General features: G+C 40.6%; 1 protein-coding gene across 1 annotated transcript; it reads left to right on the top strand.

Annotated features, from left to right (window-relative positions):
• Nucleotides 1-526: 526 nt before the first annotated feature.
• On the top strand, nt 527-16,599 carry ndufs4 (NADH:ubiquinone oxidoreductase subunit S4). Its single transcript, XM_086169687.1, has 5 exons — nt 527-660; nt 3,632-3,710; nt 15,357-15,529; nt 15,931-16,004; nt 16,428-16,599. Exons 1-5 carry the CDS (start codon nt 578-580, stop codon nt 16,529-16,531), a joined length of 513 nt encoding a protein of 170 aa, XP_086025813.1. The 5' UTR covers nt 527-577; the 3' UTR covers nt 16,532-16,599.
• Nucleotides 16,600-26,659: the final 10,060 nt, after the last annotated feature.

The raw sequence follows: 26,659 nt of genomic DNA, 5'->3' as shown, positions 1-26,659 counted from the left end.
GACACTGACTTATACGTGAAGGATCTAAATGGCTTCATTATAACAATTCAGTTGATAGAGACTTCATATCCTCTAGTCATACTAAAAAGGAGTAAATACTCGCAATCCCGACATCTTATCCTGACTATAAAAAGGTTTAGAAGCGACGTAAACACCACAGGAGGGGTAATGTTTAATGAAATCACCCGTGCCAACATTGCAAAATCAGACTTTCAATCAACGTCAGACATAATAAACATCCCGGAGAAAGTTTTTCCTTTAAAGGTTTGCCTTTCTTTGGCTTTTCCTCACCTAGTTCCTACATCTCTTTGCAGAAACGATATGATTTTAATGCATCACATTGCAAAGGTTTGACTAGTTGATGAACCTTTGCAGTTTCAACTGTCGAAAACCAGATGCAACAGCCACTAAATTGCAGTTATTTGTGATATGACGATGTGTCCGGACATGTCTCCCCGCGGATGACGCATCATCGCCGGGTCGTTTTTAGCCGCTGGTCCGCCGTCTTCTTCTCCATTCCGCGAAGTCGCACGGTTTGTCCCTCCGCGGCCGCCGTACGTCATTGTTGACAACAATCATGGCGTCCTCAATGTCACTTCTGGGACTGAGACGTTTCTCTCCGATAAACGCGGCTTTTAGGATGCTGCAGAATCCTGTCAGGTAATCCGATATTAATTGTTTGGCTTTTTACTAGTCTCGCTTTTGCTATTACGAGTCATTCTGGAGAAATGATACGATTTCCTTGCGGTTAAAGACCGAGCATTGTGGGCCGCCTGTTCGGCAAATCATGAATTGGAGACTGCCGGCTCGTCGGTGCCGAATCTCCAGGGACCAACACATCTATTTTAATCAGTTATATTTTATTTTTCACTTTAAAACACAAAGGCAAAACGTATGTAGTTATTATGTCTGTCTAAATTGTGCTTAGTCCCTCGCTACCATCGACATTAGCCCGAGTCCTTTAAGCACTCTGCTAGCTGGCTAATTAGCTAACGACTAGCGTAGCTATATTGATAATAACTTCTATTTATTAATGACCTATTATTATCATTATTGGCTTGCGTAGAATTCACTTTTGAAATGAACACAATTTAAAAGTTACAATCCGCTCTAGGCTGCAATCCATCTCTTTAGCTGGGTGGGTGAACGTACTGAATCATAGACCTCAATGTAAAATTCTCTATGATATTATGGCTTAATACAGTGGACTGGAATAGTTGAACAGCATTATCACATTTTCAATCATTGCATTTTTACGTTAAAAGGCACATATCTCAGAAAATAAGTGCTCTATCTCCGTTGCCATGAGTCACCTGGTGATAAGTGAGCATTTGACAAGGTGTGCCGCGTATTCTTTGCTTATAAATGTATATACTCTTAAGTTATAAATTGTTACACTGGCGTTATGCCATTCTGTCCCACATCTGACTTTATTAAGTTAATCAATGCGGCCAAACTTTAAAATAAGATCACACTGACTTCTGGATCTGCACACATTGACGTCAACTACAGTGTAGAAACGTGTGTTTTCAGTCAACGTGTCCTTGTTTCCATCGATAATAACATTGCAAGACTTTGAGTATTTTATGAAAACTCAGCGTCCAGATATCAATTATAGATCCCACTTACTCCCAGAGAGGGATTTATGGGTGTAATGGATGCGTTTAATGTTCTGTCGTAAAATAGAAAAGCAATGACATAATTGTTTGCTCTCCTGGACAAAAGCATGACGCAGTAAGTTCCTGCAGAGTTCTGAAGCAGTGGTGTTTCTAACATACCACAATAATAGATTTATAAAGGTATGTGAGGTTTTGTGTTCACCAAATCAGAATCAGATCCTGTTTGTCAGACAAGTTTGCCAGCACAAAATGATGTGCATCTGCCGCCACACGTACAACAACAACAACACAATTGAAGAAATACTTGAAGCTATTGTTGGAAAATAGGATAAAGAATCAAGATGTATCAATAGAAATATTTGATTAGTTATACACTCTTTACATCTGTATAGTTGTTCTTAACAAGATGTATTTTTATTGGCTATTTTGAGATTTTATCGATTTGTTCAACTGCATTTCCTTGTCTTAACAATCACTTGTAGATATATTTGCTTTTGAAACTGTCCATCACACGCTTAATGGTGTTTTTACTGGATTTGTAAATGCAGTGATGTTCTCTCCAGTGCACCGCAAAAAAAAAAAAAATGTCCAAATTCATCAAATCACGCCGCCTTGCTCTCTCCGTTCGCGTTATACAACACAAGGAAGCAGCCGGGAAAGTATTCCCGTGACAGCCAAATTCAAGACGTGGGGTTGGACATCCCATAACTACCCTAAGGAATGTTTCCATCAAGATCCTGACCTATCTCCCTCTGATCTGCTGGTGACAGTGAAAAATCTTGAATGGTGGCGTGAAAACTGTGTTCATTGTGCTTCACCATTCGGATGACGGGAGAGAGAGAGAGACAGTTTCCACTGGGCCTCTCTCTTAAAAGATATTTAGCATTTAATGCTTCATTTAGCCTATGTTTAGAATAATTGCCACATGATTTAATATGGTTTTACATTTTTTTTTTTTCCCCTGCTCAATAATGTGGAGTAGATTTCACAGACCACGAGCTGATGCTGGTAACGTTCGGGCGGCCATCGTGTCTCACATAAAGCTGAAATGAAGCTATGTTTGGGATCAGATTGTTTGTTGTTTTAATAATACAACTGACACCAGATCAGTGGAACCCAAAAGTTGCGGTCGAGGCGTCCGGTGGTGAACAGCAGTACAAAAAAATTCAAGTTGTTGTTTGTCTGTTTTTGAACCGGCGCTGTGTTTGGGATTAGTCAGTTTGCGTGGGGAATTATGAAAACAAGCAACGGTTCAACAACACTCATGTGGGCACAAGATGAACTATTTATTCCAGCGAAGGCCGGGGTTGACGTCTTTCCCCCCGAAAATCATCGAGTCGACAGTCGGAAGATCAAGGAATGTCAACTACACTGCCTCTGCAGGGAGGAGGAGAGGAAAAAAAAAAAAAGAAAAAAGGAAGGTCATGATTTACTTTTGCAGCTGTATTCGACATCACGCGACACTCGGAGTCAAAACTGTTTTTATTCGTTGCGAACGACAATTTACGTCGCCGCCTGGAATCAAACGGGGGAGCCATCCTTTTACAAAATAACGTCCCTAATTCCGAACTATCAAACCGGCGTCTTACGCCGCGAGTTATCCGACACGTTGGCCCCCGTGGGCGCGACTAAACTAGAACGTGTCTAAGCGGAATAGGTCCCGTCTGACTGAGCCATGATGGTTGCTGTTATGTGACAGGACGCGGCTGCACATTCACAAAGAGCTACACAGTCCTCGCCTGACAGTTGACCACAGCCAACATTAAGCACGTCCTGTCATTAGGATGAGAGCGAGAGTCTGCCAAAGATTCGCCAGACAGAACTAATATGTGGCGGGGGGGATTCTCTCCTTGTCTCTTCCTTTTCATTCTGTCCTCGCCCGCCGCCTCCTCCAAGATAGTCACTCGGCTGTACGGTGTAACTTGCTTGCCTAATTGTCATCTTTGTTGTTTGTGTGCCTTTCACGGATTTTGATTTGATTTGCGTGTAATGTGTATCTAATGATTTTTTAGGTCTACAAGCGCATCGACACAGAGGCTGGCAGAGAAACCAGGACAAGACACGCAACTTATTACTGTTGATGAGAAATTGGTAAGGATGCCTCCCCGTTCAACGTGACACACAAATTGATGTTTGTCTGATCTGCTGTCTTCCAACTAGGCGATGCTTATCAGACTGTTCATTGTGTTTTCATTTTGTCGGGGGGGAAAAAAAAAAAAAAAAATGGACAAATTTTGCCTCCGTCAGCAAGTGAGGCTCCACGGAGCGTTTCGCCCGTTCTGGAGTGCCACAAAAAAATCATGACAAATTATTTTATTTTCCCCTTTTCAATTTCTAAGATTCCTAAGAAACCTCACGCCGGACCACACACTCGGTGTTTATCCCGAATGATTTCAGAGGTGATTCCAGGGACTTGATCTGAGCAGAGGTTGCCTTCAAACACGACTCTAGATATCAACAAAACACGGAGGAGGACTGTTTTCGGGCTGCTCGCGCTTGTGCGTGCCATGTTTTGCCGCAGAACCAAACAAAGAATCTTTGGATGAAATCAAGACTGGCTGGAATACGCCCGGTTTGATTTGCGTCTTTGACCGGAGCTCAGTTGGAATGAAAACATTAGCGTCTTTTGGCTACTGCTAGCTCCCGCGCCAACGCTAACTCAGTCGGATGTGAAGCGCTACGTCGCGCGCGGCTAACGTCTTTTATCGTGTCGGGCCAAAGCTTGTCAGAATGACGTCGGTTGTTCGGCGGGGGTACGTTTGGAAAAAAAATCCTCAAAACGCGGCACGTGAAACCCTCCGGACGCTGGAGAAATATCCGGTTTTAACGTCGCGACGGATACCTTTCGCCGTTCCGATTAGCGTCAATCGTCCCAAGTCTTCGGAAAAGCTGGGAGTTTTGTCTGTTGCGGCGCCGAGGACGCACGGGAGATATCCCTCTCCGTAAAGGATGCGATACGGTCGTATTCAATATTTCACCAGTCAAGGTCGCCGGTGCCCGACTTCATTAAGTCTAAGCCAAAACAATGATAAGCATGCATTTGAAGCGGCCAAGGTTAGCAACGCCCCATCTGTGGAAAACAAAGGAGGATTTCTGCAATGGATGTCATTAAAAGACGACGGAGATGGGAGATAAGGTAGACAGAGGGAGTTCGGGGAGAATGTGGGAGTCTGTTGTCTGATGTGGACTTGTTTTGGGGGGGGTTGGGGTGCTGTGTGTGGGCAGCGTCAGTGCGCTTTTGTCCCACACCAAAGCTTGACCATACTGGCAGACAAACCTTTGGCTGGGCGGAGTGTCTGTCTCTGTCCTCTCAGTAGGGGCCACTGAGAGGAACAGCAGAGGAGAGGAAAAAAGGGCCTCTAAAAGTGGGGAGGGTGGGTGGGTGAAAGAAAAGAAGCTTGCATGGAAAAAAAAGTTTGTGAGACACCCTGAGACTCACGAAAAAAAAAAAAAAAAAAAAAAAAAGACAGTGGCCACTTCAGTGTTGTCTGCCACAGAGGTTTCTTTGTGGCGTGCTGTAGCTGGCGGCGGCGGCGGGAAGTACTAATGCTCGCCCAGACAGTCCAGAAAAGAGAGGCCCTCAGCTGTTTACAGTACAGTGGTCCCCGTCTCACATGGAAGGGGGCAACGAGAGCACTTTCCCGCCGGGCGTTCGGCGTACGCCGGCGCGCTCGACGCCCGACGGCCCGCAGATAAACGCGAATTCTCCGTCCGCGGTCCCTCTCTGACGGCCCAAGGAGACACCGCCAACGTTTTCTAAATAACCTTCCGTGGATGAGATTGCGTTTCGGCACGCGCCGGTTGATATTTTGTACGACTCTCATTATCATGTCCTTAGTTCTCGTCTGTCCGGAGAGCGCGGCGCTCGCGGGAACCCGTGTCGTTGGGTCGTCTCCATTACACCGGGATTTAGGTCGTGAAGGACACGGAGATCCCCTCCCCTCTTTCCCCCCCCGTCGCTGCTTGAAAATATGAACTTCTCCCGTTAAACGGAATTCAGCAACCGTTTTACAGCAGGCGGAGAAAAATCGCCGGATTAATATTTCAAGTGATCGTAAAGTGACCGGAAGCGGTCAAAGTGCAAGAACCCGCTTTCTCTTTCTGCTTGGGGATATTTTGGTTTTGCTAGTTCTGGAGAAGTAAACAAAAACGGTTTAAAGTTCCTGAACAAAAGCCTTTTGGCTTTGAACCGCACTCTCAAAAAAAATCACATCAGAAAAACCCCTGTTTTTTTTTCTTTTTTCTTCTTAAATTCCATTTTCACCGCGTGAGGCCTTCTCCCACCCTGCCTCCCCGCGCCACGTCGTTCCAGAGCTAAAGTTTAACGAATAACGCAATTCCATCTGCCAGCTGGACGCAGAGCGAGGAGCTAATAAATGCTAATGTTCCTTGTGTTGTGTAAAGACAACTGTTTAGTATCAAACTCGCCGCTTACAATGAAAAAACGCTATCTCCTGTAATGCAAAAATAATATGATTGAATTTTTTTTTCCCTGCTCCCTCATAATTAAGATTAAAGAAATCCCAAGCCGCGTCCAGCTTGACCTTTTTTTTTTTTTTTTTTTCCCGGCCAAATCTTTGAAAGCATTGTCCGAGTATCCGAAGCGTTGCCAGAAGAGAAGGACCTGCGTGATGGAGCCCCGGTGCCCAGAGCTGTTCCCTCGATTGCCCATGCCGACCTGCTTTTGTTTGTAATTACTGTTTGATTAAGCATGCTGGGCAGCTCCCAGGGCCCGGCCGGACGGCCACTGATACACGAAATGTCTGCGCCCCCCCCCCCCCCTCTCGCTCCGAGTCTGGTTTCCGCGGAGGCGTTTCTCGGACGTCGACCACGGCGTCCCCTCGCACACGTCCCCCCCCCACATAAAGACAACACCATAATCTTAAAGTGCTTGTGAAGCCTTGTTATAGAGTTCTCTAAAGGCACTAGGGTTTTACAAGACAGAGACGGAGGGTTACTGGAGTGCAGGGAGTTGAGGGGGGGGGAAGGCGTGGAGAAGACGACGACGGGGAGCGCGGGGGGAGGAGGAACGTCGGCGTGTTGAGCTCCCTAATCTGAAATCCTCGGTTTTTCTCCGCTTGGCAAGTAGCGTCACATCTGGACAAAAGATGTGGGATTAGATTTCCAAACTAAATTGGGTCTTAAGGTGGGATGTTTTTTTTTTTTTTTTTTTTTTTTTATTTATTTTTTTATTCTGTAAATCTTAAATGGAAGTCAGGATGGAAGGACCTGAGGTCGGCGGCGGCGAAGATTCCCCGATCTGAGAGTTTTCCTCGCCTTTTTACGCAACAACAGTTAATACGCCCGGGACGAACAGGACTGCGGCCAAACTGAAATCTATTTATTTTTCCGCGGATATTTTCACAAAACTTCACGGTCAAAGTGTGTTTTCACAACCTTCGGTTCGTTTGCTTCACCGCCGGTGAGGTTTTTTAGCGTTTTTTTTTTTTTTTTTTTTTTTCGGCTCTTCTTCATGAAAACCCGTCGAAGTGTTGAAGCCACGGAGAGGGGGGAAAAAATAAATAAACGGGAGTGAGGAATTAAGGGAATTGACGTGCCGTGACGTTCTTCAGACGGTTTCCAGAAAAGAAGGGAACTTAGATATAATGCGAATTCTCTGATTTTTTTTTTCTTTGAATATCTGATATACCACTTTCACTGCTGAAACATTATATCAACAAAAGTGTCAGGATATGATAACGGATTTGACGTGAGCTTATCGGCGTAGATTTACACGATCTTTACCGTTTTGGGGTCAGTTTTGAGGAACGCTCATGTCGACGCAGAACGCTAAAGATGATTAAACTGCCTGTTTTAAGCACCGAACAGTTTCGAGATCGCATGGATTTTCGACGCGCTGATGTTTCTTCAAGGCAAAAGCGTCGGGCCTCGAGTACAGCTGGAGGTGCTTGAACGCAGTCTGCGGTAATTTATTCCGAAATACAAATCATAAGACCACCCACCCCGCTAGCATGACGTCAGAATAACCCCTGCTAGAAGTCACCGGAAAGAGAGAGAGAGAGAGAGAGGCGGTCGGCGTTTACACGAGATCACACCGGAGAACTCAATTTCCAGGTTTTTTAATTGGGCGCAAAATACCCGCGACGGTTTCGCTCGGGGAACTTGCGGTCGTGTACGACGAAGGAGCGGAATCACAATAAAACACAGGCTGTCCAAACTACGGGTTATATTTAGCCTGAGCAGTTGAAGTCTGCAGCACAGGGGTGTATATTCTCCGAGCCTGTCTAGTCTCAGACGCCCGGCTGACCTACAGTGCTGCAGACCACATTCACAACTCCACCCTCCCCTCCCGTCCTGCTCTCCCACCCTTCCTCCCTCATTCGCACATAGACAACTTAAGTGTCTGTTTTGTCTGGTTGCCCTCTCGTACGGCGCGCTTACGCCAAAAAAGAGTGGAGAAAAAAAAAAAAAAATCCCTCCGCTCAACTTTGGAGTGGCGGGTCAGAGGATGTTGGTCTTTGAAGAGCGCCAGACAAGAGGCTTTATTATGTATCATCCACTAAATAGTATTTCATTCATTAACACTCTCTTCCATAGAGACTAAGCCTCTTAAGAGGACTCCTCAGCCCCGTCGGTTCTGTAGTGTTTGCAAGAGCGAATTAAAAAAAAAAAAAAAAAAAAAAGCTGCCGGCTGCTTCCTTTCTGCTTGCACGCCCATTAATTATTCGCGAGACGGACGCTTTTTTTTTTTTTTTTTTCTTTCCGAAATAGCCGCCGTCTTTGTCCGACCCGATCGATGCCTCAGCTCATCCGGAAAATAACGACAAACGGCCGTCAGAAACCGCACAGTGACGTGTTCCTCACACACACACACACACAAGTCAGAAATTCATTTGGTTTCGATGTTTGTTAGGGAAAAATCTGGTATTAATTTTTCACAAGCCGCAAAAAAAAAAAAAAAAAAAGAAAAAAAAAGGCAATAAAGAAACCTAGCGTCATTAGGCTTAATCTAACGAAGTCACGCGGAAATAATAATATGAACATTTACAAACATGAAATTTCAGAATCATCTTTTTTGGCCGATCATTTTGCGAATCAGACCGATACCTAGACACCACCTTCCCTTCCATCCGTGGTCTTTCTGGACAATTCCGCGGATATTAGCGTCCTGCGCGCCCGGACAAAGCTAGCATTGCCGTCCCGCTTGCTAGCTCAAATGTGTTTAGCGTTGAGATGCTAACGGAGGACGGAGGGGCTCTTGTGATGCTAAAACACCCGTTCGCGTAAAGTGCAAAGAACAGCAGAATTTTTTATTTATTTTTTTTTACTTCTACTAGCGTCGTCTCATCTGCTTCGTCCTTCATGCTATCACGCCATGAGTACCGTCCCCCTGGAAATGGTGCACAGGTGATGCAATTAAGTACGATTCAAATTCTTTAATTTCGTAACGTTATTTTTTCCTGTGATCGATCGGTCGAAATTAAATAAAATGAACGCGAGGTGTTTGTATCGTTCACAAATGCCCGTCAGCTCTTCAAAATAATGCTACTTCACGAGTGAACGGTTGTCACTCTGCAGAAGAGCCCCGAGTTCGGGCCTTCACGTTCAGCTTCATAGTGCACATTTCATCCTTCCCCTCGACGCGTGGTGTTTTTCAAGATAAAACTCAAGCAAAGTTGCTTTCCAGGGACTAAACAGACACATTAGCAAACATGAGGCTAACATGTTTTGGGTTCTGCCACCTGTTGAACTCCTCTTTTCCAACGTTCTCATTGGTCCCATCCCGTAAATTCGATGTCAAACCAACTGCGCCGGAGCTTTCGGCCGTCGGTCGGTGTTTTTTTTTGTTTTTAACCCCCCCCCCCCAGAAAAAAAAAAAACAACCGGACGAGACGTTCATACAGAATCCCCTCCGTTCCCCCTCTCTAGCCGTCGTCATCGGTATGTGTAACGTGAGATTTCAGACGTCCCTCGCGCCAGCTGCTTCTCGTTCTCCCCCGCCGGACCACTCCCACACATGAGCAAGCAACCCAATATTTGTTTCTATTAGAGACGCCCCCTATGTCCAATCAGTAATTGGCACGCTCTTTGCACTTCAAAGATGTCTGAAGGTGGGAACCGGCAGAGACTGATGAGTGAGGTTCTTGGTCTGGGTGTGGGCTGGACACCGGGGGGGTTAAGGGTGATGTGTTTGGGCTTTCACCACACGCTGACTCAACATGATTCAGCTCGGCTGACCCCGTGACCCCAGACCCCCTGCCCTTTCGCCCCCCCCCCCCCCCACCATCTCCGAAACTCCCGCCTCCCTCGGCTGCCGGGCCGCGGTTTTGGCATACGGATGTTTGTGCTTTTGATAGGCTACTTGGCGTCACGACTGGTGTAGCGTTTCGTGTTCGTCCCGTTCATTTCCGTATTTCGCCGATATTCTATCTTGGCTTTTCCGCTACGGTACGTCAGTCGGTTTGAAAGACTCGTTGCTAAACACCTTGGCGGCCTGGAAGGCAAGTGTTTCTTCGCCGTTGATCCCCACACCAGCTCCGCCTCCAGATCCTCATCAATCGCCCCCCCTACCCCTGCATTTGGTTGTACAGCGATCCCTCGCTGTAACGCGGTTTACTTTTCACGGTTTCGCTACTTCACGGATTTGCGTCGTGCATCGTGTTCTGCATTCTGATTGGCTAAAAAGTCACTCCGCTTCTTCTCTACCTGTGCGTCAATAACGTCGCAGTTTAATATGTACACGTACGTAAAACAGCTTGCCGAATTTACATGACGTACGTGCAAATTCTCTTGCAATTTCGAGTTTCTCTAAAACCCATAATGTTGACAAAACGCTCTGGAGCGACAAAAGGGCCCAAAAGGCAGCGGAAGATGCTATCTATCGCAGATAAAGTTAAACTTCTGACATGCTAAGGGAAGGTCAAAGCTATGCGGCTGTAGGTCGGCATTACGGGATTAATGAATCTTCCGTTCGTTCCATAAAGAAGGAAGAAAAAAACATAAGGACGACAGCAGCAATGTATAATAGAGTATTTCATTGTATAATAATTGGAAAAAAAAAATAAAGGTTTCTACTTCACAAATTTTGCCTATCACGGGTTCTTTTTGGAACGTAACCCCCTCGAAAAACAAGGGTAAACTGTACGTTCTTTATCAAACCGAAAACCCTCCCTCTAGGTTTCACCCAATGTCTTTGGCTTCGAAAGGCACCGATAATTGAGCTGTCATTGCAGGAACAGATTTTTTTTTCATTTATATATATATATATATATATTCCAAGATTTGTTTTAGGCTGGAAATAATCCTCTTTTTGCAAATGGGCGCAAAGGGAGTATCAAATGGCGGAGTGAAAAAGACGGGGCAGAGCGGTTCACTGAGCGAACGAGCAGCAACGCGTCGCTCGAAAAAAAAAGCCGGATCGAAATCGTCCGCGGAGAGAAATTCCGATGATTTGTGTTGTTTTATTTCAAACCCTTCTCAACGACGTGTGATATTTTCTCGCCGCTTCCCCTCGTAATTAAGAGTTGCTGGAAAGATCTGTGAATCGTATCAGCCGGAGTTTGTCGGGCGTATTTTGTGTCGCCGAGCAGGAAAAGCCGGGTTCGGTGTTCCGCTGTGTAAACTGTGGGAAACGAGCTGCGGGGGAAACGCAGACGTCCACCTGTAAATCATCCGGACAGGGCGGGGACGGCGCTGGCCGGACGGCCGTCTGGTTCGGCGTCACACACGACGCTTAACAGAAGATGCTTGTCTCGGGCCCGAATTCATGATTTACCAAAAAAAAAAAAAAAAAAAAATCCACAGTTCTGAAGTCCTTTCACAATATCAGATTTTTTTTTTTTTTTTTTGACACTGCTTTTCCAATTTTGTTTTGTTGTAGTTGTTGTTGCCATGGTGACTAAACGTCTTACCTAAAGGTCATCTGCTGTACGGCGACACGTCTGATACTAAAGATGCAAATTGTCACAGCTAGCGTAGCGCTCCAGACTGGAAAGCATTCATCCATTCACACACTGATGGCGGGCGGTAGAGCTGCCTAGCAAAGCGCTAACCGCTCCCAGTGGGAGCGACAAGGGGGTTCGGTGTTTTGCCCGAGGCCGGGAATCGAACCATCAACCCTGTGTCTGATTGGACGGGCGCCCACTTCATCAACTCAACCACAGCTTCCCTAAATATATATATCCCTATATACATATATCTATCTGTGACGTGCAGTCAGAGGAGGCAGGAGAGGCTGTGCCTCACTTGCCAATCTTGGAAATAAGAAAATGTAATTCAAAATAAGAATTTAATGGTTATAGTTATCACTATAAAGGTATTTTTCATGGCTGGACTTTCACATTTAATGTTCAAATACTGAGAAGAGACATGCGGTGAGGCTGCGGACTGTTGCGCCTCAACATAGATTGAGCTATGACAGCCGTCTGCTGGCATGCTCTGCACGAAGACCGTTTTGCTGTCCCTGCATGTCATTGTTAAAATGTTTAAACACTTTTGCTCTTATGATCTGCATTTCCAATTTGTCAACTACTGTATGTATGTTACTAGTTTCTGAGCGATCATGAAACGGCTGCCAAATGCCACTAGGTGAGGCACGCAGTTCTCCTGCCTCATGGCAGGATCCTCCTTGCGACCCCTCGGCTTTTCCAGTGAATAACTGTAGGTTTCATGTGTTTATTAATCTGATTGTGCCGAAGTCAGCGCCTTACAAGCCATGAACCTCACCGCACATCACTGATACATATTAATATGTATTGCACAGCATTCACTCATAATAAATGAACAAATACGTATCGATATATATGCAGAATAGGACAGCATGGCGTTGGGAGATGCAGGATTTGTGAACGAGAGAGTGAATGGTCTTATGATGTCCGCCTCTTGCCCAATGACAGCTAGGATAGACACCCCCCCCCCGCCCTTTGGTGTAGGTGATGAATGGATGAATGAATAAATATATACAGTATAGAAGTACAGTACAAGAGTCATCTGCTGGAAAGATGCTGTAATGTTTCTCGGTTTGAGAAATGTACCGCGTGTACAAGAACGATCCTTGGGACGTTAGAACGGGTGTAGGCTTTAATGGCAGAGCATATTCCAGAGTGAGAATAAGAAGAAGAAGCCCCACTGTCGGTCGGAGGATACCGCTGATATAGTATACATATCATCAACATTAAAGGCTCAACATTAAAGGATCAAACTAAGGCATCAACCTTATGACATCAACATTAAAGGCACCAAAGGCACAGCTTGTTTTGCTGTCGGCCGTCCGCTGAATTCACGGTTCAATTTGCGTTATCCCGCTCTGGAGTCGACATCGACGCTAATTGCGATCTTTTCAAACGTCAGACGCTTCGGAAGCGGCCGTTCGAACTTCCCGTCGTCCAAAAACACGCCGGTCGGAAGCTAATCTCGCCGTCGTACCTCCGAGCGTCCCCCCCCCACCTCCTTTACATAAAGAGGCGAGCGGGTCCGGGTCCCAGTTGGAGCCGGGGGTACCGGGCTCTCAGCATTCTGGTGGGCCCGGCCGCCCCACAGCAACAAGCCCCTATGCTCTTTATTTTGGCACGCAGCCCGGAGGTGTCACAAATATCGACACGCTTTCACGTGACGGAGACTTTACCAGCCTCCCCCCTCCCTTTCTTAAGCTCCGCATTCTGTCTGCCCAGCCAGGTATTGTAGGGCCCCGTGAAGGCCCTGTGAATAGTGTCAAACTTGATAGTTCTCATTTTGCTTCCTGTACATGGCAGGAGAAAAAGTGCCCACCGTGTGGGTTTTCCCTTTGTGACGGCCTTTTCTAGTCCTCCTGGGAACACAGCACATTCCAGCCACAATCGTTCCCTTTGTGAATCTGGGCATTGTGGGCGAGTCCGCGGCGCCCGTAGCCCCGCTAGCTTTTTCCCCGCCGTGCATGCGAGTATCGTCGCCGTCTAGACCGGCATCCGCGCACCGCTAACAGGCGTGTTTTTGCTAGCGGGTGCGTTTCGGTTTGATTTTCAACGGAAACACGGACCGTCGACGCGCGGCCCGGCGAACTCCTTCGGAAGCTCCGCGCGTCGTCCAAAATGGCTTCGTCTTGCCCGACCTTCATATTTTTTTTTTTTTTTTTTTACATTTTGATTCAAGGAAAACAAACAAACAACAACGGCGCCTGTTAGCGTCTCCCTCGCCGTCCTCGGTGTCACCGTGTCGTGAACCCCCCCCTCCCCCCCTCCGGGCGAGCAGGACATGTTTTTCTCCTCTCTGTGACAAGAAGGAATTGTTAAGGTTAAGTAGATAGGGCAGCCGGAAATAATTACCAAGCACTTGTGACCCCCCCCCCCCCCCCCCCCAACAACCCCCACCTTTTTTTTTTTTTTTTTTTTTTTCTTTTCCCTCTTTTCCTTTTTAACAATCTTTTCAATGTGCAGATCTTGTTTATGATTAAATTCACCCTCGGTGCTGCGTCTGAGCACGGCAAAGAGGGGGCTCCGGTGGAGGCAGCGGCGGTTTTAAGCATGGGATCTGTAATTTACAAGGCTTAAATGCCATTGGAAGCTCCCTCTGCCAAAAGGGTGGAGGGCGGGAGGGGGGGGGGGGGGGGGGCTTTTGTGTGGGGTTCATGCAAAACGACCCCCTCTCTACAAATCAACTGGCAGATGACAGACCGCGATGAAAATTTGATTCTTTGAAGTCGTAATGGTCACTGAAACGTGTAAAATTCTTGAATTGAAGGTGGGGCGGCGGGCGGGCGGGCGGGGGGGGGGAGTGGGGGGGGCGGCGGCGGTCCCGGGTGGCTGCTGCCGGCGCGCTGGGAGGTTCGTCTGGGTTTTGTCGCCCACTTCCCATTGCTTGTTTGCTAATTCCCTGAAGAATTGGACCAGGTCCTCGATAGAAGCTTGAAGGGGCACCAGTTGCACAGGAATATGCATTTATAACCCCTCCTCCACGCTCCTCCTCCCCCTCTACTTGTTGCGCTGGCCTACTTTCTGACGGTCTGGAATAAATCACATCACGTAGCAGGCAATAAATTCATCCGTGAGATGCAAAAACACCACATTAAATCAGTCGCAATATTATTTATCCCTTTCGCAACGCCGGCGAGGAGCAAAAAGGGGGAGCGGGGCGGGGGAGACGCAAGGCGTCGCACTTTTTTGAAGTCTGGAAACCGCTTGAATTTCCAGGCTTTATATCCAAGGTCCGTGAAACACTCTTGGACGTCGACGCGCTACAATGTAAGAGAATAAAACAGTCCCGGCAGGACAGGAGAGATTCGCGCCGCGGGGAAGGGGAGGGAAGAAGAGGAGGAAGACGTCAGTCCGTTATCTCCGAGGGAAAACCGCTTCCAGGTTCGGAGTCCGGCTGGGCGCCGCTGCTCCTTAATAAATAGCTAGCATGTCGCGTTAGCCCGGTCGCTACGACAGGAGGCCACGTGAAAACACATCATCGTCACTGTTGTCCAGGAAACCTGCGCATCTCTATATATTCAGCCGCGGCGTTTCCTGCTTGCAACGAAAGTCTTGTTCCACCATTCCGATGTCGCCACGTTAAAATCGCGAGAAGCGCGGCGCTAAACAAGGAGACAGCTTTGTTTACATTCGCCAAGTTTGCTTGTGCTGCTTCTTTTGGACACTTTTCGCCCTTCACTGAAGCTCCCGCGCCTGTTTTTGTTCCTACCTGAGGTCCGACTTGCGGCGAGAAACGGGATACACTGCGTCGTAGGAAGGGAATTCAAGAACCCGGCTGTGTACACACACACACACACACATTCTGAGTCTTCCTTTTGTGTGTCTTCAGGACATCACCACGCTGACCGGCGTGCCGGAGGAGCACATCAAGACCCGCAGGGTTCACATCTTCGTCCCGGCTAAGTCCGCCATGCAGTCGGGAATCAACAGCACCAAGAAGTGGAAGATGGACTTCGACACCCGTGAGCGCTGGGAGAACCCGCTGATGGGCTGGGCCTCCACGTAAGTCCACCTTCTCCACCTTCTCCACCAGGCCTGACAGTCAGGAGCAGGTGATCTGGGGTCTGGAAACCAGCTGGACGGACCTCCTCCGCTCCTCCGACCTCTCCGGACTTTCTCATGCCTGGGCTCACTTTCTTGCAGACCGTTACTCCTCACCCGAACCCATGGGCTCACTATTTGGCAGGGGTTCTTAATCGCGTACAGGGTCTCGTCAGCAGATCGTGAAAGGAGAACGTGGAAACCCCAACGCGCGGATACGCCGCTGATGGAAATCCGCCTCCCGACTCTTTGTCTCGATCTTGTTTATCGGCGTTACATAACAGTTGAAGTCGCCCGCCCCGTCCGCCCTTTGTGTCGTTTCACCAGCTGTGTTTTCTTTTTCCCCCCCCTTTCCCCTCCAGCGCCGACCCCTTGTCCAACATGGTGCTCAGCTTCTCGTCCAAGGAGGACGCCATCGCCTTCGCCGAGAAGAACGGTGAGCGCGAGGACAGAAATCGCCGTTTTGGATGAAAACGTGAAACGTCTTCTGACATTTCCCCGACCCGCAACTCGCCGCGTCCTTGGATTCATTTATTTTTTTACCCGTTATGTAAGCGTTTGCGTAATTGCGCCGATTCACACCTAAATCACGACACGTAAATGGATAACTGACACCCTCTCCTGTTTATTATTCTAAACCAATATTAACATCGCGCTCGGCGACTTCCCATACAGCCCATAATATCCCCAGACGAGGCGGAAATAGCCTTCCAAACCATCTGGGTTAGTTTGTGGACCTCGGGGCCGACCGCTCTGTTTATCGCACCATGAAAGCGATTAGCGCGGCCCCGTCTGCAGAACACCTCGCCGGGCCTGCGGCCTCCCCATCACTCACGCCGATGTTTCCCTCCGCCGCCAGGGTGGCGTTACGACGTGACGGAGAAGAGGAGCTCCAAGCCTCGCGTGAAGTCTTACGGGGCAAACTTCTCCTGGGACAAGAGGACCAGGAGGTCGGCGAAGTAAACGGAAGACTCCCCCCGGTCCGTTCCCTCCCCCGTCAATAAATACAAATTATATACGTTTAAACCAAACTTTTGAGCCATTATCGCTTTATTCCATCAAACATTCACCTCATTACCCGCTTCCTAATGGTTTCTGCTTGATTCATGAAGTGTGTGTGAGAGTGTGTGTGTGTGTGTGAGGGAGTTTCGCAACTCAGGGATGTATTATTTTAATTACAGACCGTTTGTAAATACAGATAAATCCATCCGTTTTCGCATGTGTTTCCAGACGCTCACCTGGAGAGGCTTTTTGTTTTTCCTCAGTTTGGGAAAAGATGGTAAAACATCTGCAGGGCGTTCAGCCGTCGGCGTTCTGCTCCGGCGCTCACGGCGTCCCCTGACGTCACGCCGCCGGCGCCGTTAATCTCCGAGGGGTTCGAGCGGGGATGATGTCATGAAAGGATGACACCATCGATCCCCGTCGAGTTATTAGCGCCGAGACAGGGCTTTCCTTTGTCGACCTCCGTCTGGGAAACACTTCCACGCAGGAGCGATCGGTCTTAATCTGTAAAATCCCATATTTAAAGGGGCGGCGCGGCAGTTAGCATTTCTGCTAGCATATGTGGAGTCTCAGCGTGTCTGCGTGGGGTTCCTCAGGGTTCTCCGGGTTCCTCGCTCGGGCCAAACATATGCAGAAGGTTCACTGGAGACCCTGGATTGTCCAGATTAGAGGGTGGATGAATGAGTGATGTATTAAAGAGTATATAGTAGAATTTAATGTTTTTTGACTCTGCAAACCCAATCAATTTTTCCCGTTGAGATCGATGTGAGCCCCATTGATTCGTTCTCCAGCCCCCAAAAACATGCTACGCTCTTTTAAAACCTTTATATGGGCATATTTGTGGCAAAAATAACTTCAATTACTGCTGTGCTTCTGGTGTTCGGTCTCTTCCTGACAGCACTTGTATTCCCTTCACTAAATCAGCAAAAGTGAAGCCCTCTGGCATATGAGACCCTTGCTAACGCTAACGCTAACGCTAACGCTAACTCCACAAGCTGTCTGTCATCCGTCCAAACTAACAATCACTTTTCCACTTCTTCTGAGACTCGAGACCTTTGTTTCGTTAGCATTGTTGCCCCTTCGGCCACATCCGCTGTCTTTAGGACACATTTGCTCTTCAGGATGGTGCAGATGGTCGACTTAGCCGTTTCGTAGCGCTTGGTGAGATCTGTAACACCGCTCTCACCTTAAGCTATTATTTCCATCTTCAGATCGTCTGTTATTCTTAACTTCGTCTTAACACCACAATCCCTAGCACTTTTTTTGAGTGCCGTAATGAAGGCTGGCTTACTGAAAACAGCACAAAACAGCGTTAGAGAGCACAATGATGAATGATGTAAACAACCCGGAGTAGCACGCTACGCTACAACGCTACAATGCCAAAATGCGGAAAGCCCATGAGTTTGTCCGAAGCTTGTTTGCAGCTCGATTCAAAATGTGATTGAAATCGTATACGGATTATTTTGGGGCGCTGGTGAGCCGAGAATCTACTGTATGTCGATATGACAGGTTGCATGTGAGTGAAAGAGTGAATACTTGTATGTCTCTGTATGCAGCCCTGTGATTGGCAGATCCAGAACCCCGCCTCTCACCTAATGTACGCTGTGATTGGCTCCGGCGCTGTACATCTTGAAAGGATGAATGAATGGATTTGATGCCGCATTTTCTTAAAATAACGGCGGCAGATCGCAAACATCTGCGCCGTTTTGCACCAAGACTGATTTGTTGACCTCCAAGGCCGTCGCGTCCAGGAAGCGGCCGATCAAACATCTCCTATCTTTCCCGTTAGTTACATTTGCGAAATCCCCCCCAAAAAAGTCCGGAGAAGACGCGAACCCTCAGAACGGCGAACCCTTCTCCGCCGTAAATTCTTCGACAGGCTCACTCATTCACACTCGGCGCCGCACTTTTGCTGCCAGGCCTCGTTTGCGGTCTTTGTGTGCAGTAAACAGTGGTGTTACTCTGCGGCGAGTCCCGAATCTGCGTGACTGCACTGATATTCACATACCAATCATGGGCTCCTAATTGTCGTAGCCCTCCGTTAATTAACGCCCCGCATTGCAAATCTTTCACAGGCTTGTGCGCGCCATTTACCGCGGCCCGGCCGCCGGCACATCAAACGCCGCCGTCTGATATGAGCGTAATGGTCCGTCCGAAACGCCGGGGCATGAATGACGGCATGTGTTGCTTTTTACTCTTTGAAATGCACTCGGCGAGGGGCGGCCCTCGGCCCCCGGGGAGGAGGAGGAAGAAATCGGGGGGCCGCGGCGGTCTTGGCACGACTCGGCATCATAATAAGGTTGAGAGCGTGTCTCGGCCCGCGAGCCGGTGGATGCATGGGAAGCGTCACGTTCGGAGTCCGACCCGCTGGAATCGGAGGTCGGAGGAGGACGCTTTGGCGGAGGAAGATTCACACATTGGTTTTGCTTATTTACCAATTTTTTTTCCCCATAAAATCGGATTTTTTTAAATCCTGTAATTAACATTAGTTGATGTATTCTATCTCATATATATATATATATGAACGGATATATATGTCCTTTTTTATCAAAATTTTTCTTTTAGAAATTAAAATATGATATATATCAAATAAAAATGAAAAAAATATATTATAGGATTATTATATGATCACCTTAAAATAATTGCTTTTTTACCAATTTACAATTTTTTTTTTCCCATAAAATTTGATTTTTTTCAAATCTTGTAATTAACATTAGTTTATGCTTTCTATCTCCTTTTTTTATTTCAGATTTTTATATATAAACTTATATATATATATATATATATATATTTCTTTTTTAATAAAAAAAAATATTTTAGAAATTAAAATATGAAATAAGATAATATAAAAATAAGATTAAAAAAAAATATATTATTAGATTATTATATCATCACCTTAAAATAATTGCTTTTTTACCAATTTTTTTTCCCAGAAAATTTGATTTTTTTAAATCCTGTAATTAACATTAGGTTATGCATTCTATCTCCATTTTTTATTTTATATATATATATATATATATATGTATATATATATATATATACATATTTATATATTTCCTTTTTAATCAAAATTTTTCTTTTAGAAATTATTATATGAAATAAAATCATATATCAAATAAAAAATGAAAAGATTATATTATTAGATTATTATATGATCACCTTAAAATAATTGCTTTTTTACCAATTTACCAATTTTTTTCCCATTAAATTGGATTTTTTTAATCCTGTAATTAATATTAGTTTATGCTTTCTATATCCATTTTTTATTTCATATATATAAACGTATATATATATTTCCTATTTAATCAAAATTTTTCTTTTAGAAATTAAAATATGAAATAATATAATATAAAAATAAGAAATCAAATAAAAAATGAAACAAATATATTATTAGATTATTATATCATCATCTTAAAATAGTTACTTTGCCTAGTCCATGGTGTTTTCTGAAAAAAATAAGGCGAAAAAATGGCATGTGCAATTCATTTAATTAATTTAATATCCATAATTAATAAAATAATGTTAATATGATTAAATATTATTTGGAATTTACATATATATATATATATATATATATATAATTTTTTTTTTCTTACTGTATCGTCAAGTGTTTCGTCCCACAGTCTTTGGAGAGCCTGAACTGTGAATGAGTTTTTAAACATTTCTAACTTTATAATGTTTATTTAGCTAAACACCCTGATGTCCAATAATTGACCGCTTTATCTTTTCTCATTTACAATGTTCAATGCGCCTCTTAAAGGCCCTGATTGTTTTTAAACGATTTGTTATGTTTCTGACTTCTTCTAAACTTGACGTGTTCGGTCCGACGCACTGGAATACCTGGAGAGCTTTGTGAAAAATTTCCATGACACGGATTTTAGGTCACGAATAAATAAGTCTTGTGTTTCCTGGAAAAACATTTGACCTCCCTCCAAAAAACAATCATCTGTGTTTTGAGAAGGAAATGGGTCGATTTAATTTCCCAGACCCTTCTTATTTGATTACGCACAATGTTATTATTCAGTTTCTTCAATATTTACAATATTTCAAGGGTGAGATCAGTGATTGCCTGTTGGATTATTAGTTTGGTTATTATTTTTGTTATCTATTATTATTAATATTATTATTATCATCATCATCATTATTATAATTTTTATTCGATTTCACATGGAAATTAATACAAAGAATTTAAAACAAATCATGCTGCCAGAAAAAGAGCCCGTATGCCTGATTTATGACTTTACAAATATTCTTTTGAATATATACACATATTTATAAAGACATATTGAAACATCTAGACAATGTGATGAAACAAATTATCTTTCATATATATATTTATACAGAACAAATCATCTTTTATGTTTGTGTATGTATACAAAAGATGAGCTATACATTTATATATTAGATATGTTTTATATATATATATATGTATATATATTATCTATAGATGTGAGCTATACACATAGATATATAAATGTCCAAGGCGGGGTATATATATATGTATATATACATGTATATATGTGTATATATATATAGAACAAATCATCTTTTATCTTTGTGTACATATACAAAAGATGATTTGTGCTGCATATATATATATTAGATATAGATTTTATATATGTATATATATATATATATATATTATCTATAGATGTGTGCTATACACATAGATATATAACCGACCAAGGCAGGGCATACCATATACATATACATATATGTATATATATATGTACCAGTATGTATATGGATATATACGGGTGTATATATATATATATATATATATATATATGCACTTACAATGTATATATATATGTATATACACACACACATACAATATATTTGAAATATATATACAAAATATGATTTTTACTATACATATGTATACATATAAATAAAGGAGCATTCATATAATTCATTATTCATTGTTAATATATCTTATGCAACCAATGCACATACAGACATGAATCTGTTTATGTATTTATATATATTTATATATATGCATATTTAGTCATATATACACACATTTATGTATGTATGTATATATGATGTATGATATCTTTTATCAATATATATAATGCATTTATGACATTCATTTATTTGGCTGAAGAAACCTTCAAAAGGCTTCTTTGTGATTCTAAATATAATAAATTACAATAAACAACTACAAATGATCCAACATATCGGCTGATGTGTGATATTTTAATCCACCAGCTGAATCCACTGATGCTATTTATTTTCATATCTTGGTTGAGCCGACACGCCGGCCGAGTCAAGAGTGTTTGTGTTGTCACACACTCCGGGTGAGTAATACTCTCTTATAATACTCTCAAGTGTTTGTCAAGTACAACAAATGGATGCAAGTTTTATTTGATTTTTTTTTTTTTTCTCCAGGTGTATGAAAGAGTATGAAAAACCCGCGGATAGCGTGTATCGTTCTCAAATATTACTATTTGTTTTTTGTTTTTATCAAGACTCGATACACAAATACTTTTGAGTGCTTTTAAGTATGATTTAATGTACTTTTGTGACACAGTGATTGGTTGTGTGTTTGTATTTTTTCTCATGTGAAAAAACACATTGTTTCTGGGTTGAAATTCAAAAGCAGATGATAGAAAAATTTCCATCATCGTCAATTGCTCTCTTGAGAAATGACAAAATATTTGGTTTACTTTTGTTATTTTTAGTTTTTGCCAAGTTCTTTGTACACAAACAAAGAATGCAAAAATTGTATTTTCTTTAAAAAATTAACAATATAAACAATTTTTTATATTTCTTAAGACCAAAAATCCTAAAATCATTTTTATGAATGATATCCCCTTACATTCATACAGCTAAATACACATTGTTGTGCAATTTTATTTTAGTTCCTTCTCTATTTTTTTATTGGCCTCTTTTCCACTCAATTTTTTTTCAGTTTTATGATTTATTTGATGTCCACTCATGTAGTCAAGATGTTTTCCAAGTAAGTTTATCCATCCATCCATCTTACCCTGCTTCTCCGGATTGTTTCCTCATGTTTTATAAGTTAAATAAAGTTGAAAAAAAGGTAAATCAAGAAAAAAATAAATAAAGAGAAAATAAAAATAAAATAAAGAAAATAATCACATGACGGTATTTTGGTGTAAAAAATAACTAAAATAAAAGAAAAAAAAAACCTCTTTACCCCGAAGAGGTTGTCTTTGTTTCAAAAATGTAATTTAATAAAGGATAAAGACAAAGGGCTTCTTGCCATTGCAATAATAATAACAATAACAACAACAGCATCAACAATAATACAATAATAATTATAATTTTGTGAAAAAAGATCAGTTTAGAGTAGAAGTAGAAGTATAAATTTTACATCTATCTGATCGCGAATTTATGGATATATTTCCAGTCGGTAAGTTCTCTATCTATCTATCTATCTATCTATCTATCTATCTATCTATCTATACATACGTACATATATGATATACATATAAATATATCATATATATATGATTTGTTATTGTAATATTTAATGTCCATCTCACTGTTTATAAATAAATACCATATAAATACTATATACATTATCTATTGCTTTTTTATCTCATATGACCCTTTTTGGTGTATATATAGATATATATCATATATACAAAGCTCAAATGCAAAGTGAAAGTGAAAAAACACACTACAGGCTGATCAGACAATGATATAATGAATGAATGAATCAGTGAATCAATGAATCAATGAATCACTGATTCATTCAAAATGAATCAGTGTTGCTTCCTCAGTGGCCACATTTTGGAGAAGTGTAATTGACTTAAGTTGTTACAGTGTGTTGTTAAATGCACATACATTTATATATATGTACATATAAATACACATGCAGGTATACATATAGATATATGAATATATACATTTACTTATCCATATGTACATATATATACATACACATGTACATTTACATATGTATACGCACATACACATTTTAAAAATGAATGCAAAAATTGATCTACAAATATAATAATATGCATTAAAATATATACATATAGTTATATATACATTCAAATATTCATATACATGCATTGATATACTAATAGGAAAATATGTTTATGTACATTTATAAATGTATATATACATATACACGCATATATATAAAGGTATTTATATGTATGTATACATATTCGGTATATATACACACATATATACATGTATATATATGTACATATATGATTTACATATATAAACATTTTTACATATACCTATAAATATTTACATATATACTTATATATATTGTATATATATGCATATTAAACAGATCACCGTAATAATAGTACTAAATACTATAACTATAATAGTTTTTTCTTCCTGAGTGATCAGTTTGAATTCACGGATGTGTGATTGATTTGTAGTTGGAGAATTTGGAGAGTTGTATTGTATCGGACATTCTCTTTATTTTTTTTGTCAGCAGTACACATACATATACAAATTTAAATATGTAGACATATATGCATATATATATATAAAAATATATATATGTACATACATTCTATGTATACACATACAAATACACATCTATACAGTCACATACACAAATATATTCATACATTTATAAATATAAATAAATACATACATATATACATATATATATACACACACGAATATACATAAATGTAAATACGTATGCATCTATACATATCTGCATGTAGATATATATATGTACATTCACATGTATATTGATTCATATAAACATATGTACATATGTCTATATCAAAAATATGTAAATTCATATATATATACATATTTGTAAATACATTCCTATAAACATACATATATACATGTATGTATAAATATACATATAAGTACATATATGAACATATACATATAAATTCATATACACATACGTAAATACATTAATCCAAAAAATATTCACAGACATATTTGTTCATATGTATACACGTGATATAGAAATAGATAGAGATGTACGTGTATATATACATATACTTACACCTATATTTCTATATCTATACACATTTACATATACATGTATAGATTCATGTATACCAATATATAAGTTCATATAAAAAGATATACATTTATCTAAACAGAAACATATATTTCATATATATATATTTGTTTACAAATACATACATATACATACATAAATACTTACATATATAAATTTACATATTTAAACATATTGACATAAACATATAATAAATATATACATATATATCTGTATATATTAAATATATATCAACATATATGTATATATTTACATTTAGTATTTACATATAAATGTAGATATGTATACATATATGTATACACAGATTCATATTTATTCCTATACATTTATACACATACACACATATATGAATATATGCCTATATACAGGAATATATATTTACAATTTATTCTTTAGAAATATATACACTTGTATAAATTTACATATATATGTTTACATACATTTATAATTATACACTCATATATACATATGAACAAAAACCTGTATATATAAATATACATATCAACATACACATGCATTTATATGTAATTACATATATGTATTTATATATATATACATATCTACATATATGTATACATGAACATTTATACATTTACACATATACATTTATACATATACATATATTCATATGCGAACATTTATATATTTTTACATACATATAAATCTATACACTTATATATACATATAGTATATAAATATTTTATACATTTACCAATTTTATAAAATAATTCATGAAAAAAAACATATATACATATTGTCATAGACAAAAACATATTTTGTATGTAAATACAGTCTTTAGACACAGAAACACAAATACATATAAAGTTACAGATGTACAAACAGATATATGTTTATATATATTCACATACACGCACACACATATATATGTTTACATATATTCATATATAAACATATATGTACACATATAAATAGTTATATACATACAGCTACATAGGTACAAACAAATGTACATTCATGAAATCTACATTCATATATACATATATATATATATATGTATATATCTATATACATATATAGATATATACATACACCTATTATACATACACCTATTTAAACACATACCTATTTTTAATATTTATGTATGCATACACATATATATTCATATACATATATGCATATATAAATATATATAAACGCAAAAATATGTCTATACACACATATATGTTTATAAATAATTATATGTTTGTATACATATGCAAATATATGTATACATACAAAATTCATACATATATTTCTTTTTACAAATAAAAATATTCATACATATATATATATATATCAATAAATAAAGACAAACATATATACATAAATGTATATATATTTATATATCTATATTTACATTTGCATATTTACATACATTTATACAAACATATAATCATATATATATATATACGCATTTGTTTTATATATATAACACAGACATATATATATAGATATATATATAGATATATATATCTATAATATACATAAACATATCAGGGTATCAGTAATCGATAATTCTTCAAAGGTGGATAGTTTGATTTCACAATCGTACGATTGATTTAGAGTATGATATATATGTATACATATATATATATATATATATATATATACAAAAACATTCACATGCATATATCTATATGTACATATGTACTTATTTATCTATCTCTATATCTATATATCTATCTATATATAGATATATAGAATTGCACGTTTTGTAAGTTGCTTCTGATAAAAGCGTATTTCAAATGACTGTAATATAAGTTAATGTATACACATTTATACACTTATATACATACACATATATATACATATTTATGTATACATATAAACACTCACATACATTAATTCATATATGTTTACATATCCATATACATATATATTTACATCCATATGTATACATATGTATTAAGACACATATACATATTGATATTAGTGTATGTATATATTCATAAATATATATAAACACACACATACATACACATACATACATATATGCAGAAATATATACATATACATATATACACACAGACCTAGAGTACAGACCTGGCTCGGCCTTATAGTACATAGAATACTATAGTGTATGTACATCCATGCTTATATAT

The sequence above is a fragment of the Fistularia commersonii genome, chromosome 22, assembly GCF_037954325.1.
Source record: "Fistularia commersonii isolate RoL2024-O1a breed Wild chromosome 22, RoL_Fcom_v1.0, whole genome shotgun sequence".
Classification (NCBI taxonomy): Eukaryota; Metazoa; Chordata; class Actinopteri; order Syngnathiformes; family Fistulariidae; genus Fistularia; species Fistularia commersonii.
The sequence above is the reverse complement of the archived record's forward strand: the minus strand, read 5'-3'. Positions and strand labels throughout refer to the sequence as shown.